Below are 16,772 nucleotides of genomic sequence, written 5' to 3'. Positions count from 1 at the left end.
GTATTGTGTGCAGAACACAGGAAAAACATATTTGCAACTCAGTTTCCCGTCCGCTTGCTATTCTTCCAGTGGCCAGGGAGAAAGTCTAACCTCACTACAGAGAGTCCTCTAAAAAGCAGAATTTAGCTCAGCTTCTGTTGACCTCCTCTCCCAACAGTTCTTGCAATTGTAGGCTATTTTGCTGATTCCACAGGATAGGACTCAAATGAGATCTACTAAGAATTGAATCACCTTCATGGATCACTGCCTTGTCATGGTGAAGGGGATTGCGTAGCTCAATGAAGCTATGAGCTATGCCGTGCGGGGGCACCCAAGATGGACAGGTCATAACAGAGAGCTCTGACAAAACGTGATCCACTGGAGAAGGAAATGGCAACCCACTCCAGTAACTTTACCATGAAAACTCCATGGACAGTACCAAAAGGCAAAAAGATACAAAGCTGGAAGATGAGCACCTCAGGTCGGAAGGTGTCCAATATGCTACTGGGGAAGAGCAGAGGGCTAGTACTAGTAGTGCAAGAAAGAATGAAGCGACTGCATCGAAGCCGAAAGGACACTCAGTTGCTGATGTATCTAGGGGTGAAAGGAAAGTCCGATGCTGTAAAGATCTATACTCCATAGGAACCTGGAATGTAAGATCCATGAATCAAGGCAAGCTGGATGTGGTCAAACAAGAGATGACAAGACTGAACATCAACATCTTAGGAATGAGTGAACTAAAATGGAAGGAATGGGTGAATTTAATTCAGATGACCATGAGGTATACTACTGTGGGCAAGAATCCCTCAGAAGAAATGGAATAGCCTTCATAGTCAATAAAAGAGTAGGAAAAGCAGTACTGGGATACAATCTCCAAAATGACAGAATGATCTCACTTCGAATCCAAGGCAAACCATCCAACATCACAATAGTCCAAGTCTATGCCCCAACCACTGGTGCCAAAGAGGCTTAAGTTGACCAGTTCTATGAAGGCCTACAACCCCTTCTAGAATGAACACCAAAAAATGATGTCCTTATCATCATGGGAGATTGGAATGCTAAAGTAGGAAGCCAAAAGTTAACCGGAATAACAGGCAAGTTTGGCCTTGGAGTACAAAATGAAGTAGGGCACAGGCTGGTAGAATTTGTCAAGAGAATACGATGGTCATAGCAAACACTCTTTTCCAGCAACCCAAGAGACAACTCTACACATGGACATCACCAGACGGTCAACACAGAAATCAGATTGACTATGTGCTCTGCAGACAAAGATGGAGAAGCTCTATACGGTCAGTAAAAACTAGACCAGGAGCTGACTGTGGCTCAGATCATGAGCTTCTGGTCGCACAATTTAGGCTTAAATTGAGGGGGAAAAGCACTAGGCCACTCAGGTATGACCTAAATCATATCCCTGAAGAATATACAGTAGAGGTGACAAATAGATTTAAGGAATTAGATCTGATAGACAGAGTGCCTGAAGAACTATGGACGGAGGTTTGCAACATTGTACAAGAGGTAGCAAGTAAAACCAACCCAAAGAAAAAGAAATGCAAAAGCAGAATGGCTGTCTGAGGAAGCTTTACAAATAGCTGAGGAAAGAAGGGAAGCAAAAGGCAAGGGAGAAAAGGAAAGATACACCCAATTGAATGCAGAATTCCAGAGAATAACTAGAAGAGATAAGAATGCCTTCTTAAATGAACAGTGCAAAGAAATAGAAGAAAACAACAGAATAGGGAGGACCAGAGATCTCTTCAAGAAAATTGGAGATATGAAGGGAACGTTTCATGCAAAGATGGGCTTGATAAAGGACCAAAATGGCAGGGACCTAACAGAGGCAGAAGAGAGTAAGAAGTGGTGGCAAGATTACACAGAGGAACTATACAAGAAAGAGCTTAACGTCCCTGATAACCACGATGGGGTGGTCACTGACCTTGAGCCAGACATCCTGGAATGTTAAGTCAAATGGGCTCTAGGAAGTCTGAGCAACAACAAAGCTAGTGGAGGTGACAGTATTCCAGCTGAGCTATTCAAAATCCTAAAAGATGATGCAGTAAAAGTGCTACACTCAATATGCCAGCAAATTTGGAAAACTCAACAGTGGCCACAGGATTGGAAAAGGTCAGTTTACATTCCGATCCCAAAGAAGGGCAATGCCAAAGAATGTTCAAACTACCGCACCATTGCATTCATTTCACATTCTAGCAAAGTGATGCTCAAAATCCTACAAGCTAGGCTCCAGCAGTATGTGGACAGAGAACTACCAGAAGTACAGGCAGGATTTCGAAGAGGGAGAGGAACTAGAGATCAAATTGCCAACATATGCTGGATCATGGAGAAAGCTAGGGAGTTGCAGAAAAACATCTACTTCTGCTTCATTGACTATGCTAAAGCCTTTGATTGTGTGGATCACAACAAATTGTGGCAAGTTCTTAAAGAAATGGGAGTACCAGACCATCTTATTTGTCTCTTGAGAAACCTATATGTGGGTCAAGAAGCAACAGTGAGAACTGGACATGGAACCACTGATTGGTTCAAAATTGAGAAATGAATTCGGCAAGGCTGTATACTGTTGCCCTGCCAGTTTAATTTATATGCAGAGCACATCATGAGAAAGGTGGGGCTAGATGAATCACCAGTTGGAATTAAGATTGCTGGGAGAAATATCAACAACCTCAGATATGCAGATGATACCACTCTCATGGCAGAAAGTGAAGAGGAACTAAAATGCCTCTTGATGCGGGTGAAGGTGGAGAGTGCAAAAGTTGGCTTGAAACTCAACATTAAGAAAACTAAGATCATGACATTCGGTCCTCTCACTTCCTGGCAAATAGATGGGGAAGAACTGGAGGTAGTGACAGATTTTATTTTCCTGGGCTCGAAGATCACCGCAGATGGGGACTGCAGCCAAGAAATTAAAAGACGCTTGTTCCTGGGGAGGAAAACTATGGCAAATCTAGACAGCATACTAAAAAGCAGAGACATCACCCTGCCAACAAAAGTGTGTATAGTTAAGGCAATGTATGGTTTTCCCAGTTGCAATGTATGGCTGTGAAAGCTGGACCATAAGAAAGGCTGAGCACCAAAGAATTGAGGCCTTTGAATTGTGGTGCTAGAGAGGACTCCTACGATTCCCTTGGACTGCAAGGTGATCAAACCGGCCAGTGCTAGAGGAGATCAACCCTGACTAGAAGGTCAGATCCTGAAGATGAAACTCAAATACTTTGGCCACCTAATGAGAAGGAAGAACTCTGTGGAGAAGAGCCTAATGCTGGGAACAATAGATGGCAAAAGAAGAAGGGGATGGCAGAGGATGAGGTGGCTAGATGGAGTCACTGAAGCAGTTGGTATGAGCTTAAGTGGTCTCTGGGGGATGGTGGAGGTCAGAAAGGCCTGGATGAATGTTGTCCATGGGGTTGCGATGGGTCGAACACGACTTCACGACTAACAACAACCACAAGAAGAAGCTGAATTGCACCAGTGGTACTTCTATGAATTTTAGCTTAGGGCTTCTTTTAGAAAGAGAAACAAAAGGACATAAAAAGCCAAGACACAAAGGAGGAAGGGGCTTCTGTACCTTTAGCAGCTGTGTAGAATTGGGAATTGTGGCAGGCAAGTAAGTAGGAAAAGTTGCACTTGTTGAAATTCCCTCTTCTGCACAACTACTCAAGATACAGGATCTCTACTATCTTATTTTGCATCTGGAAAAAGATGGACATATAGGTTCAAAAATGAAAAGTGGGTCCCATGTTACAGGTTCATTCCTACTGAATAACATGTATAATACCATTCAGCTAGACAAGATCTTACATATGGATATACTTTTAAGCCACAATACCTGGAAAAAACAATATGCTCTTAACTTAGAACTCAGTACCTCTATTCCTTCCTTATTTAAGGCATATTCATCAAAGTTCAAAATGGCAGTCTTGATTGTCCTTGGAGGAGGTAATACTGTCAGCCCAATATTAATAGCATTGCTTCGTTTGGAATCCAACACGATGATTTCCTGCCTCTTGCTATCTGCAGCAGTTTTCTGAGAAAAAGACCAGGGGTGGGGGAGAGGTAACAGTTACATTCTTTAAGTCAGATGTAATACATATGTTGACATCAGACAAAAATCGATGTGTTTCTGACTTGTACATAACACAGAGGTTTTGTACAACAGGCTGTCTAGCACTGTTAATGGTCCCAGGACACTTGGGGCAAATGTAACTTGTTCACACTGGCAATATCAGAAGCTGATATTAGGAGCAGCTGTAGTGGGATATCTTGCATCAAGGCAGCAGAAGCAAACTCCATTTTTTTCCTGTAGTTGTGACTTGACCTAAGTCACTGAAGATAAATAGCTGTGGCAAGATAAATGGCACATCCTTTAAAAAAATCCATGATTAGCAAACAGGGTTTTTGCTGTTGTTCTTGTTCTCATATATCAGGAATGTAAAAGCAAATGTAAAACATGAAACAATTGGAGATGGGGAGAAAATAAATGTTAGTTGTGTGTTTCACTCCTGAAGCAATACAGTTGGACATCTATCATGTCTATGGTCCTCTGATCTGGCCTTTGCCAGTTCTCCCTCTCTCTTAAAACGGCTCAATGATGGATTTCCAAACTTTACTTGGAAATAAAGGTGGATTTCCAAACTGTACTCTAGCTAGCCTAAACAATGGATAAATATTTGTCAGTCACATCATGTTGATACGAGCATCTTATGTTAAATTTATGAATTTATGCATCTTTAGGATTTAACTCTTTATCTTGGCTAATTGTGTGTCAGATACATGGCTAAGGTTCTCCCATATTCTCTGAACCATGTGGAAGAATATTTCAACAAATACAACAAAAGCAACCATATCACAGTTTCTAGCTGTGGCATTGGCAGTTGTTTTTAATCACTTTTCTGGATTTGACAAGAAATTCTAGCATTGCTGATCATCAGCCATGCTGGCTGGGGCTGATGGGAATTGGAATTTTAAAACATCTGGAGGGTACCTGCTTGGGGAAGGCTGATACAATGTTTGAAACATTTCTTTTAGAATAATTCCATTGAGGCCAATGCACAAATCTGTAGTTTAGGAAGGAAAGTAAAGGTGTCACTTGACTGAAAATAACATGTGAAGGAGTTACAGGCAAAGTCTCTTTGCAATGAGCAATGCACCAACTTTTGACTTACCAGGTTTGCCTTTTTCTCTGCCCTCCAAATTACGGCCAGGTAATCTGGCTGTAATTCAGTGTTTTTTTCCCCAAACTGAGTAGTTTGAAGATGCAATTTTCCTAGAATGACTTCTTTCAGAGTTTGCCCGACTATGCACATAAAGGGGCCACAGTTTTATCTCTTCTCTTCCAGGGCAATGGGCTTATACATGGGGTGTTGCAGCAGCACATAGATTTATAACTGGTAGAACATGCACTGAAATTAAATCAGTGCCACATTTGTGAAAATGCTATATCTGAAGTGTTCTATGAGCACTGGAAATTCAGTGGTAGGTCAAGTCTGTACATTTTGAGCCACCCCTCCCACCCAGATGCAGCCCTGTAGCAGCATCTAAAACCTGGCTTGAAGTGATACGGAACATGAGACATTTAACTGCCTGACTACACATAGGTTGCTGGTTCCTGCACATGCAGTATTAGCTTGCCATCATGGCACTCAGCGTTGGCATTGTGGCACAAAGTAGCCCAATTAAAATGAAATACCAGAGGAAGTTTTTTGTCATCACACTTGAGGCTGTTTGCTTCCTGTCCAGAACTTCAGCAGGAAGCACCTGAAAAGTAAATGGTTATGATTGTGATACATTTGACAAGCCAAAAGGCCATGGAGAGATGTGTACTTATATCGACTATATCAGCAATTTGAAGAGGGGTACCTTTTATTCATACCAACTTTAACTGTTCTTTTGCATGCTTGAACTCAACCCAGGAACACAAACAGCAATAATTAAGCATGGTACCTTTGAGCTATGCACAGTGTCTTCATAGCCAACTATAGCCAGTACCTGACATATTGCACCTTAGTGGAAAATGTTCTAAATGACAGGATGTGTTTCCAGGCAGGTACTAGTAGTGAGCCAGCTCTATGAAACACACCAGGTCAATGGAAAACAACAAACAGCAAACACCTTGAAAATACCACAATGGATGCATCAATACAGCAGCATATGACTTGACAGGAGTCCATACAAATGTTGATAGTGGTATGGCAGAGGTATTTTCTCCCATGACTAACACACTGATCCCTCCCACACTCCACCACTTTTGGCAGTGGTTAAATAGATTGTTCAGTGGTTTGTTCAGTGCAAAACCTGGTAAAGTTTGGCAACAGAGAAAACAGTGGGACAGGTCTACACACCATAGTTAATAAAACCATTTGTATTGTATTGGTAGCAGCCCTGAGTGTCATTTCTTGGAGGAAAAGGATTTAGATTAAATAAATAATGAAACAAATAACCACCATTCCCACAACCATCAATGCTCATGAGGTGTGTGGCTGGGGTGTGTGGAGATGTATTGATATCCTCCCAGGATGCTTTAGAGCTGGGATCCTATCTTTCCCTGCTTAAACTGTCTTATAATTGTTTATTCTTCGTAATGAAGAATACAATTCTCCCAACAGAGGACATTCTGAGTGTTCTAGAGCAATCTTGAGTTACTGGTTTCTGAAGTTACCAAAGGTGCATATTGTCTGCAAGCTCCTTTCTAAAGTAAATGTTGTTTTACTTTGTTGCAATGATGATGATGATGATGATGATGATGATGATGATGATAATAATAATAATAATAATGCAAATGTATTGAAAGCCTGCACAGGGAAGTGATTGCTGTATGTTATGGAAATCACAGCTAAGGCTCAGGACAGGAATAAAATTGGTTGCAGCTGTATCTAAGAACATATGTAATGGGAGGCAGCCAAACCTCAGTCTTCCTCTTCTGATCTTAACTGCAGCCACTCTTTTCCACTCCAGTTCCTGTTGCCATGTCTCTGTGGAGCACCTGCCTAAGTTCACTGAAGTGAGGAAAACATGTTACTTAGTGGTAACTGCACTTCTTTGAGAGTTCATCTCTGCAGTCACATATATGGCGCCTATGCCTGCAAAGAGTAATGTTATGGAAACTTCTAGATTTTGGAAGAGCTTGTAGCACCTTCCCTTGAATGAGGAAACCCTGTGTTCCCGAATGCTTCAAGGATGAAGCCAAAACCTTTCCTCCAATTACTTTGTGACCACAGAAAACACAAGCTAGGAGGGATGAGCTGTGTGACCACACAGTCAGAGGGTCCTGGCTCCCTTCAGGGGGTAGGCACATTGTAGAAAAATTGGAAAAAGCTCAGAGGAGGGCAATAAAGATGATCAGAGAACTGGATATGAAGTGCTATGGGGAGACATTGAAACTGGTATGTTTAGCCTCAAGAAGAGAAGTCTGAGGGAAAATATGTAAGCTTAAAAGGCTGTCACACAGAGAAAGGCCAGGATCTCTCCTCAATCATCCCAGAGTGCAGGACATGGAATAATGGGCTCAAGTTACAGGAAGCCAGATTCCAGCTAGATATCAGGGAAAATTGCCTGACTGTTAGAGCAGTACAGCAATGGAACCAGTTCCCAGGGGAGGTTGTGGGGTGTCACATACTGGAGACATTCAAGAGAGTTGGACAGCCATCTGTCAGGGAAGATTTAACTGGAGTCCTGCAATAAGCAGAGGGCTGAACTTGATGGCCTCATTAGCCCCCAACTCCAACTCTATTTGATTATCTGGAATATAGAAAACATATCATTGGTACTATTTACAAAATAACTGCCATAGTGAGCATGGCCAATCAAGACACCCATTTCACAGAAGGCAAGCCAGTGAAGCTAAAATTTAAAGTATCCAGGGAATTGAGTGGAAGGCAGAGGAGGAGTCAGAGCCCAAATCAAGCAGCCTCCCACTCCTTTGAATCCTGGAGTTTTCTGCTCTGACACCCATTGTACAGAAGAAAAGAACTGGTGAGGTTCACAGTTTTATGTATACAATTCTGTGCATACAATTCCATGCATGCTTATTCAAGGTTAAGTCCAAAGGAACCCAGTGAAATTTGTTTCTAAGACAAGCTGCATGGTGTACTAGAAGGAATTTGCATGACTAGCTATATCTGCTGGAATCCCATCTGTTACACAACTATTAAAGATGTAAGATATTTGCCCTCTTTTATATCTGGCAACCCCCACACACATGGGGGAAAAAGAGAGTAAAAGAATGGCAAAAGGTGGGAAGCATAAGAAGAAGAATGAGAAGGAAACTAATGAGGAAATTGAGCAAAGGGAAAATAACATGCTGCTCCTCCAGCCCTCTGCATAATCTCAGCAGTTTGCAGCACTCCTCCCCTTCAGCTTTCGTGTGTTTTTTTGTTTGTTTCCCAGACTTATCTTTCCTCCTTCCTTATATCAACACACTTGCTTGGAATAACTCAGTTTACTTTGCCTCCTTCTGCACTCTCTTTCTGTTCTCTTCCTACAAAATGACTTGAGTTTGCAACTGCTGGAGTCTTTACAGTCAGAAGGAGGGTGAGTGGATGGAAAGATGCAAGACAGCAAAACATATGTAAGGGGAGAACTGGGCCTGAGCAAACACCAGAGAGACCATTTCATGAGCCATCTGGCATGAAGTGGGAAGTGGGCAACATGGCATGCCTCCGTGGGTGTCATAGAGTCCATGCCAGAGTCCTGGGCACAGATGGTCGTTTAAAGAACTACAATTACAAGTGCAATGTACCATGTAACAAGCATGTTATCTTTTTTTGTTTATGGTCTCTGTGTGGTCATACATAGGGGAAATTAGCAAGTTGAGCAAGCTGGAGGTGGGTGCAGGCAGGTAACCAAAATGTCCTGTGATGAACATTTTGTCAATCTGCTATGTCTAGGGCAGGGGTTCCCAACCTGGGGTGCCCATACCCCCAGGGAGTATGAGGTGGCAATTCAGGAGGTGCAACAAAGAGGAAGGCTGTGATGATGTGCCAAAACTAGTGAAGTGTGACTTTTTTCACCCAAAATAAGCTCAACAATAAAATTATTTCTTATTTTATTTGCATTTGGATTCAGTTCTCTTTTGTCAATCAAGGCAAAAGCTAGCTATTGCCTGAATCCACAAGCAGACTTGCGGAATGCAATCAGCAAGAAAATTCCACACTTTCACAAAATTATGAATGAGAAGCAGAAATAAAGAAGTCATTAAATTTTATATTCACAATTTGTATTGATTTTACTATTTATGATTTTCCCCTCATTGCTCAATTTTTATGCAATGTTAAAAGCTTTTTATTTAGTTTGATTTGATCACCCACAGTACTGTACATGGTTCAGTTTGTGGTTCAAAAAAATAGAAATTTGACTTCTTCATCTTCAAATGTGGTACTACTTTTGTAGGGGGTGCAGACTTAAATCAAACATTTTCTAGGGGTGCAGAGCATAGAAAAGGTTGGGAGCCAGCTGGTCTAGGACATAAAACAGTGCAGACTTCATGAGAGGAAAGCACATTCCTATCATAAATGATCATGCAATTATACCATTTTGAAGAGGAATTCTATGATAACGTCTTGAGGTGGCCAGACAGAGAGGATACGGTGGATGTAGTTTACCTGGATTTCAGCAGGGTCTTTGACAAGGTGCCTTATGATATCCTGGTGGAGAAATTGGTATCAGTGAGGATGGCAGCTGGTGACAAGCAGAGTCCCTCAGGGCTCAGTTTTGGGACTGATTCTGTTCATCCTCCTTATCAATGATCTGGAGGAAGGGATAACCTGTCTGCTGACTAAATTCACAGATGATACCAAAGTGGGGGCAGTGGCCACCAGTGAGGAGCAGGTTGTGAACTGACTGTGGAAGTGGGTGGGGGACAACAGGATGGTATTCAATGTGGGTAAGTGCAAAGTCATGCACTTGGGACACAGGAATAGGTGTCACATGTACAAGATGGGGGAGAAGTGGCTGAAGAGCAGCACTTGTGAAAGGGATCTTGGGGTACTTGGTGACAGCAGTCTGAACATGAGTTGGTATTGTGATGTGACAGTTAAGAAGGCAAATGCCACCCTTGGATGTATAGCCAGAAGTGTGGCATCCAGATCTAGGGAGGTGTTGATACTGGTCTACACAACTCTGGTGCACCCACAACTGGAGTACTGTGTCCAGTTCTGGGCTCCACATTATAGGAGAGACATAGCTAGGTTAGAATTGGTTCACTTCAGGGTCACAAGAATGGTAGGTGGGTTGGGAGGGATGACATATGAGGAGAGATTGAGGGAACTGGGTCTTTTTGGCCTGGAGAAGAGGAGACTCAGAGGGGATCTTTTAGTGACTTATATGTTTGTGAGTGGATGTCATGTGGAGGAGGGCCACGACCTCTTTCTCTCTACAGTGGAGGGCATTCCAATGGGAGCAAAGCTCAAGAAACCAGGCTTCAGGTTGGATGTCAGGAAGTACCTCCTGATGGTCAGGACCCCTAGCATATGGAATGGGCTTCAAAGGGAGGTGGTAGAGGCCCCATCAATTTGGGCATTCAAGGGAAGAGTGTATAACCACATGTTGGGGATTACATGAGCAGAGCTGGCTGGAGCCAGGGGTCAGACTAGGTGGCCCCAGAGACCCCTTCTGACTAGTTTTGTTTCCATTTTTCTACGAGGACTGAAGATACTGAGTTAGTATTGCTGTCAACTGGCACTGCAGGATAATAATTAACCAGCAAAGAGAAAATGTTTTCATTCTTGTAAGCCTAGAGGACTAACCTGAGGTTAGCACACAAACAATGTTCCAGGAAGCCTAAAGGAGAGGCTTGTGTTCAAATCAATATACTGAAGAGATGCTAGCATATTGCCTTAAGAAGAACATAGAAAGAAGATCTATAACAGGGTGAAGACAGACAATGGCATAACTTAGGTTGAAAAGGAAACCCAATTCATTTTTTTTCAAAGCTATATAAAAAACACCGACTCCAGAAGATAGAATGGAATATATAAAAGAAGCATGTCTTGAGAGATTCACCTCGGAGCAGAGGAAAATACTGAATGATACTATTATTATTCAAGAGCTATCACAAGCTGTTAGAAAACTGAAAAATGATACAGCACCTAGTTCCGATGGATTTACTGATATATATTACAAACCTCTAGAGGGAAAACTAATTTTGCCACTACAACAAGTAATGGATGAAATTAAAGAAGAGGGATTGCTACCACCAACACTGCAGGAAGCTCATAAAACATTGATACATAAAGCAGGTAATAATCTTATATTACTGCATTTTTACTGACCTAGTTCATTATTAAATGTGGATTCTAAACTCTTTACTTCAATAATGGCAGAGAGATTAAGAAATTATATAGAAAAACAGATCCAAACAGATCAAGCTCCATTTGTCCTTAAAAGGAATATGAAAAGTAATATATGTTTTGTGATTGATGCAACTGAATGGGTTAAGAAGAAGAGGAAGAAAGCTGCATTTATTTTTTTAGATGTGGAATAAGCCTTTGACAACATGGCTGGGTCTTTTTTTTGTATGAAAACACTTCAACATCTAGACTGTGGTCCAAGCTTTCTGAATTGGATTTAGGTAATCTATACTATACAACAGACTACTGTTTTAATTAATGGCACATTAATTGATAGCTTACAAATAGAAAAGGGAATACACCAAGGATGTCCTTTATTGCCTTTTTTATTTATCCATGTACTGGAAATGTTAGCAAAAAAGACAAGACAGAATCCCAAAAAGCAAAGGTTTTAAAACAGGTGGAAAAGAGTATAAAATGAAATGCTATGCTGATGACATAATTTTGACTATTTTGGGTCCACATCAACCTGTACTGTATATAAAAGAGCAAGTTGAAAAATTTGGACTTTATTCAGGGTATAAGATTGGTAAGAAAATATATATATATTAAAATTTGTAACAAAGCAGGAAGAGGAGACTATAAAAAAGTATGTGAAGTAACTTCAAACCCAGTCAAATATTCTGAGATAAATCTCATGGGACATACTGACACACTATTTCAAGGCAATGATCTAATAACTTGGATGAAGATCCAAAAAGATTTACAAACATTTACTAAATTAAAAGCATCTTGGCTGGGATATATAAAAGTGAATGTACTACCTAAACTGAACCTTTTCTTTCAAATGATACCAACTGTATTATCAGGCAAAGACAACTATTATTTGAAATGGCAAGAAGCTGAGGATCAGATTTAAAATCCATCAGGATGCAAAGGAGAGAGGAGGTCTTGCAGTACCTAATTTGAAGTTATACTACTATGCAGCAGGTCTTGTCTATATTGCAGATTGGATTATAAATGCCAGTACATAATGTGCATAAGCAAAACTGTGAGATCAATGTGGAAGAATGGATGCTCCTGTGAATTCAAGAAGAGAACATAGAGTTTGATATCAAAGCTAGGTAGGATAGTAGTCATAATGGACATGGTCTAGTGAAGATTACAGTTGCTTCATGACAACATTGATGTAGTTATGAGAGTTGCCAATCATGCCAGTGTTGTAAATATGACATTCAGCTCATTTCCATGGGAGGGGAAAAGTGACTGAAGGAAAGCAGTAGAAACAACTGCTATTACTATGATGAAAAGAAAGCATGTTCTACCAACTGCAAGCCCCAAACTGTCTTTCATGAAAAACACAAGCAGTTCAGGCTGCAAGAGAAAGAGATAAGTAATCCACTGTTTCAAATCCCAAGCAGGGGAAGGCTGGTGGAACTCAAGGTGACTGAAGGTGCAGCCATATGTCCTGCTTCTGGCTCCATCCCACTGAATGGATCTGAAGGGAACAGGCACGCCTACAAAATGTACTGGTGCATCTATCCAAGGAAGCAAGCAAGTTCACCCTTAGCCCCCAACACACACACATGCATGCACACACACTTTGCTTCTTGAAGCAGTGCACAACAGAGGTGCAATCAATTGCACTTCAGAGATGCAAAGTTTCTTGCCTCCCTCTGGAACTATGCTGGCATGTGATGGGCAACTAGGAAATCTAACATACTGATGTGTACACAGATAGTCAATATGATGTAGACCCTGTTTACACCTGAAGAATGATATTATGTTTACCAAAGGGAGGCATCCATACTGACAAAATAAGATAAAATATGAATAGGATTATTGTTGGAGTCCATCTAAAGGCAAACTAAAATAGGCACAGACAACAACCTGGAAGTGGCATACAGCCTATCCAACCCCAATTGGGGGTGGGGCACTGGAGGAGTTATAAATGAGGTCAAGGTCAAATTACTGAGGTATTGAAAGGACTGAGAGCTTAGAAAGAGTCAGTGTTACCAAATGTTAACTAGATCAGAAACCATGAGATATGACTATGGGAGTGCTACTGATTGTTGACTTGGTGTTTATGACCACTGATTAGTCTGAGGAAGAAATTCACAGCTTGTGTTAGGTGGGCAATTCTGAAGGAGTAAGTTTGTGGGACTCCATTGCATGTCTCTGTCCTTTGAAAACTAGTTCTCAGTAAACAGAAGTTACCAATTTGGACTTAGAATGAGACCCTTTCCCCCAGAGAAGTGAGGTTCAGATTACTGATCTAGAATCAAGAAAGGAGATGGTGTGACAAATGACTCCAAAGTACATATTGTGGGGCATCTGAAATCCCAGGGCACATACCAAAAGCTGGTTTTCAAATGTCCCCAAATTGGCGAGGTGGGGAGGAAGTTCCTTTTGAATTGCTTCTGTCTCATGTCATGGTAATGGCAGCACAACAGCAGTAGCAATGAGCAACCCTGCAGGAGTAGTTCCTCTACATTCCTCACTAGTCAGGCCTCACCTGGAGTAGTGTGTCCAGTTTTGGGCATCAAGATTTAAGAAAGATGCAGAAAAATTAGAAATGGTCCAGAGAAGGGCAACAAAAATGATTCATGGTTTGGAAGCACTTATGAGACTGAGAGAATGGGGCATGTTCAGCCTTGAGAAGACTGAGGGGTGACATGATATCCCTCTATAAGTACCTCAAAGGCTGTCATAAAGAGGAAGGTCAAGATCTCTCCATGCTGGTGCCAGATTACAGGAATAATCAATTCAAGTTGCGGCAACCCAGATTCAGGTTGGACATCAGGAAAAGCTTCCTCACTGCCAGATCAATACAACAGTAGAACTGGCTGCCTAGAGAGGTGGTGGGCTCTCCCACACTAGAGACATTGAACTGGACAGCCATTTGAGTGGAATGGTGTAACTTGGTGTCCTGCAACAGCAGGGGGTTGGACCCGATGGCCTTCATGTCCCCTACCAACTCTACTATACTATGATTCTATGACTAGAGGAACAATTACCCCTCTCAATTTGTCACTTGAATCATGTGGCTTTTAGTTAAGTCAGCCTTGAAATAGCAGGGAAGACTGATATGGAGTACCAGTTCACATCAACTTTCCTTGTAACCATTGCAGCATTTGGGTTGAAGGGTATACCTGTTTGCCTGGGTGTGAGTGATTATCCTTGGTTCAAGTCTACTCACTTTGTAAGGTTTGTGAAAACATGGTGGAAAAAAAGTCAGGACAACTTTAAGCATGATCTTCAATTAAACTGTAGCTCCATAGAAGGCCTGCATGAATCAGTCCAAAGGAGGCATTTGTTGCGCTCAGTTTGGATAGCAATGCAGACATCAAGCTGATGAATTCAGCAGGAAGAAGTTTGCTGTTACATTCATTGGAGCTTTCTCAGTAATGCAGAGAAAGCAGTCCAGAATGAGAATTGTGGGTGGCAGAAGAGTTACATTTTATTTAGTTAATATATGCTAGACTATTTTTCAAGCTAACCCTAACCCTGCTCCCCCCCAACAAAACACAGTACAATGTACTTTTAAAATAGACATAAATAATCAACCATCAAAAAAGAAAGCAGAATTTGCATGATTCATGAAACAGGAAAGTATTTGGCTAAATAAAAGGAAAATATGATGGTTTACAGAAAAACAGAACCCCACATCTTAAAAAGATCTGTGTGAAAGTCTCCAAATAATTTTTATGGCTTTACTCAGGTTTTGCAGATACCACATTCTCTTAGCAATATTGCTTGTGGTTCCTTTCAGAGTTTACAAATATCTTATATACTAATAATAAACCCATTTTCCCAGGGAAAAGGCCTAAAGGAGAGGGGTTTCAGCTACTACCCTCTGAGGAAAGGTTACAACAGCTTAGGATGTTTAAAATGCAAATAAGGTGAGATGTGACAGAGGTATACTGAATTATGCATAGTACAGAGAAAGTGCATGGGAGGACATTTTTCATCCTCTCTCATAATACTAGGTGCTAGGGTCATCTCATGAAGCTGATTGGTGGGATAATTCAGACCCTTTCTTCACACAGTACATACTTAAAAGGCAGGTTGATTACCTGTAACTGTTGTTCTTTGGGGACTCATCACACACGAGGGCTTTTGTGCCTGCGCAGAGTCTAGAATCAGGAAAAGCTTCTAAAGCTAAGTGTTCATATGGATGGAAGCCCCTCCCCTTCCTGTTCCCAGGAGGCCAACATGCCCCCAGTTCCTATAGAGATCACCAAGTGTCTCTGGACTGAGGGGTGGGAGAGGGGTGTCCCTGACCCTTCTGGGCCCTGAGCATCTGCAGACAAGAAAAAACGGTTGATTAAGAAGGATGACAACAGGTGAGGCAGGAAGGTGGGTTCTGTGAATGTACAGATGATCACTCAAAGAATGACAGTTTCCAATTCTAGGCTCTTTGTAGGCACAAAACCCCTTATGTGTGATGCACTGAGACCATGAAGAAAAACTATGGAATTCATTTCCGCAAGATGTAAATGATAGCCAATTTGGACAGCTTTAAAAGGGAACTGGCCAAATTCATGGATGAGACGACTTTTGATGGCTATGAGTATTGATGGCTATATGCTACTTCAGGATTAGAGCCAATATCCCATGAATACCAGTTACTCAGGGAGACAGGTGCTTTTGTACTCATGTTGTAAGAGTCAGGACATGGGTGGCAGGCTGGGATGGGAAGAAAGCCATAATCAGGGTGCTGGTGTGAGGCAGGGAGTCACAGTCCTGTAAGGCCAAAGGCTGGCAGCATGGTCAAAAGTCCAAGATCAGAAACAAGGCAGTAGGCAGTCCGGTATAGTCTGAGGGAGACAACACAGTCCAGAAACAGTCCAGGGGTTGTATGCCTGGGGAGCAGTCACATAAATGTGGTCAAGATGAAAGAGGGAGGCAACAGGGACAGGAAATAGTGGGCTGGAACACAGCAACAACAAATGAGAACAAGGCAGGGACTAACCAGAGCAAGGCAGGAACAAACTGGAACAAGCAGTGACAAACAAAAACAAGGTTCAAGGCATAGTGATGCTGAGAGCCAGAGCACAAGAGACTCACAGAGACTGACTTGCATTGCTGTGACAAGGAGCAGTCCTGTAGAGAAGCCTTTTATTTCCAGGGCCATAATTGCCTCTCAGGTGTTCCCTCCAAGTGCCTGCAGAGGTGTTTCTGGTTCTGCAAACTCTTGCAGGGTATGCCAGGCCCTGGTCCTGACATAGGCTCTGCTTGTGGGATCCTATGGCAGCTGGTTGGCCAGGGTGTGAAGAGAATGCTGGAGTAGAAGGACCCCTGGACTGATCTAGCGTGGATCTTCTTGTGTACTGCTTATGTTCTTCGGCTGCTGAAGCACATAATGCTCAACTTTCAACTTTCCAGACTGCTTTTCAAACGGTTGCTGCCACTGTTGCTGCTTCATGTTGAATTTATATCCAGCTTTTCTTCCTCTTGTAAAGGAGGGCACATTGCTTATCTGTAATTGTTGTTCTTTGA

At 41.9% G+C, this 16,772-nt stretch overlaps 1 protein-coding gene across 14 annotated transcripts in view; it reads right to left on the bottom strand.

Annotated features, from left to right (window-relative positions):
* FHOD3 (formin homology 2 domain containing 3) overlaps positions 1–16,772 on the bottom strand; it is a 553,244-nt gene that overhangs the window by 99,976 nt on the left and 436,496 nt on the right. For all 14 annotated transcript variants that reach the window (XM_044447289.1, XM_044447292.1, XM_044447291.1 and 11 more), the window contains one exon: positions 3,854–4,012. In XM_044447289.1, coding sequence (XP_044303224.1) covers positions 3,854–4,012 — 159 coding nt within the window. The remainder of the gene's footprint in view (positions 1–3,853; positions 4,013–16,772) is intronic.

This window comes from Varanus komodoensis, unplaced genomic scaffold, assembly GCF_004798865.1.
Source record: "Varanus komodoensis strain SLA01 unplaced genomic scaffold, ASM479886v1 scaffold51, whole genome shotgun sequence".
NCBI classification, from domain to species: Eukaryota; Metazoa; Chordata; class Lepidosauria; order Squamata; family Varanidae; genus Varanus; species Varanus komodoensis.
The sequence above is the reverse complement of the archived record's forward strand: the minus strand, read 5'-3'. Positions and strand labels throughout refer to the sequence as shown.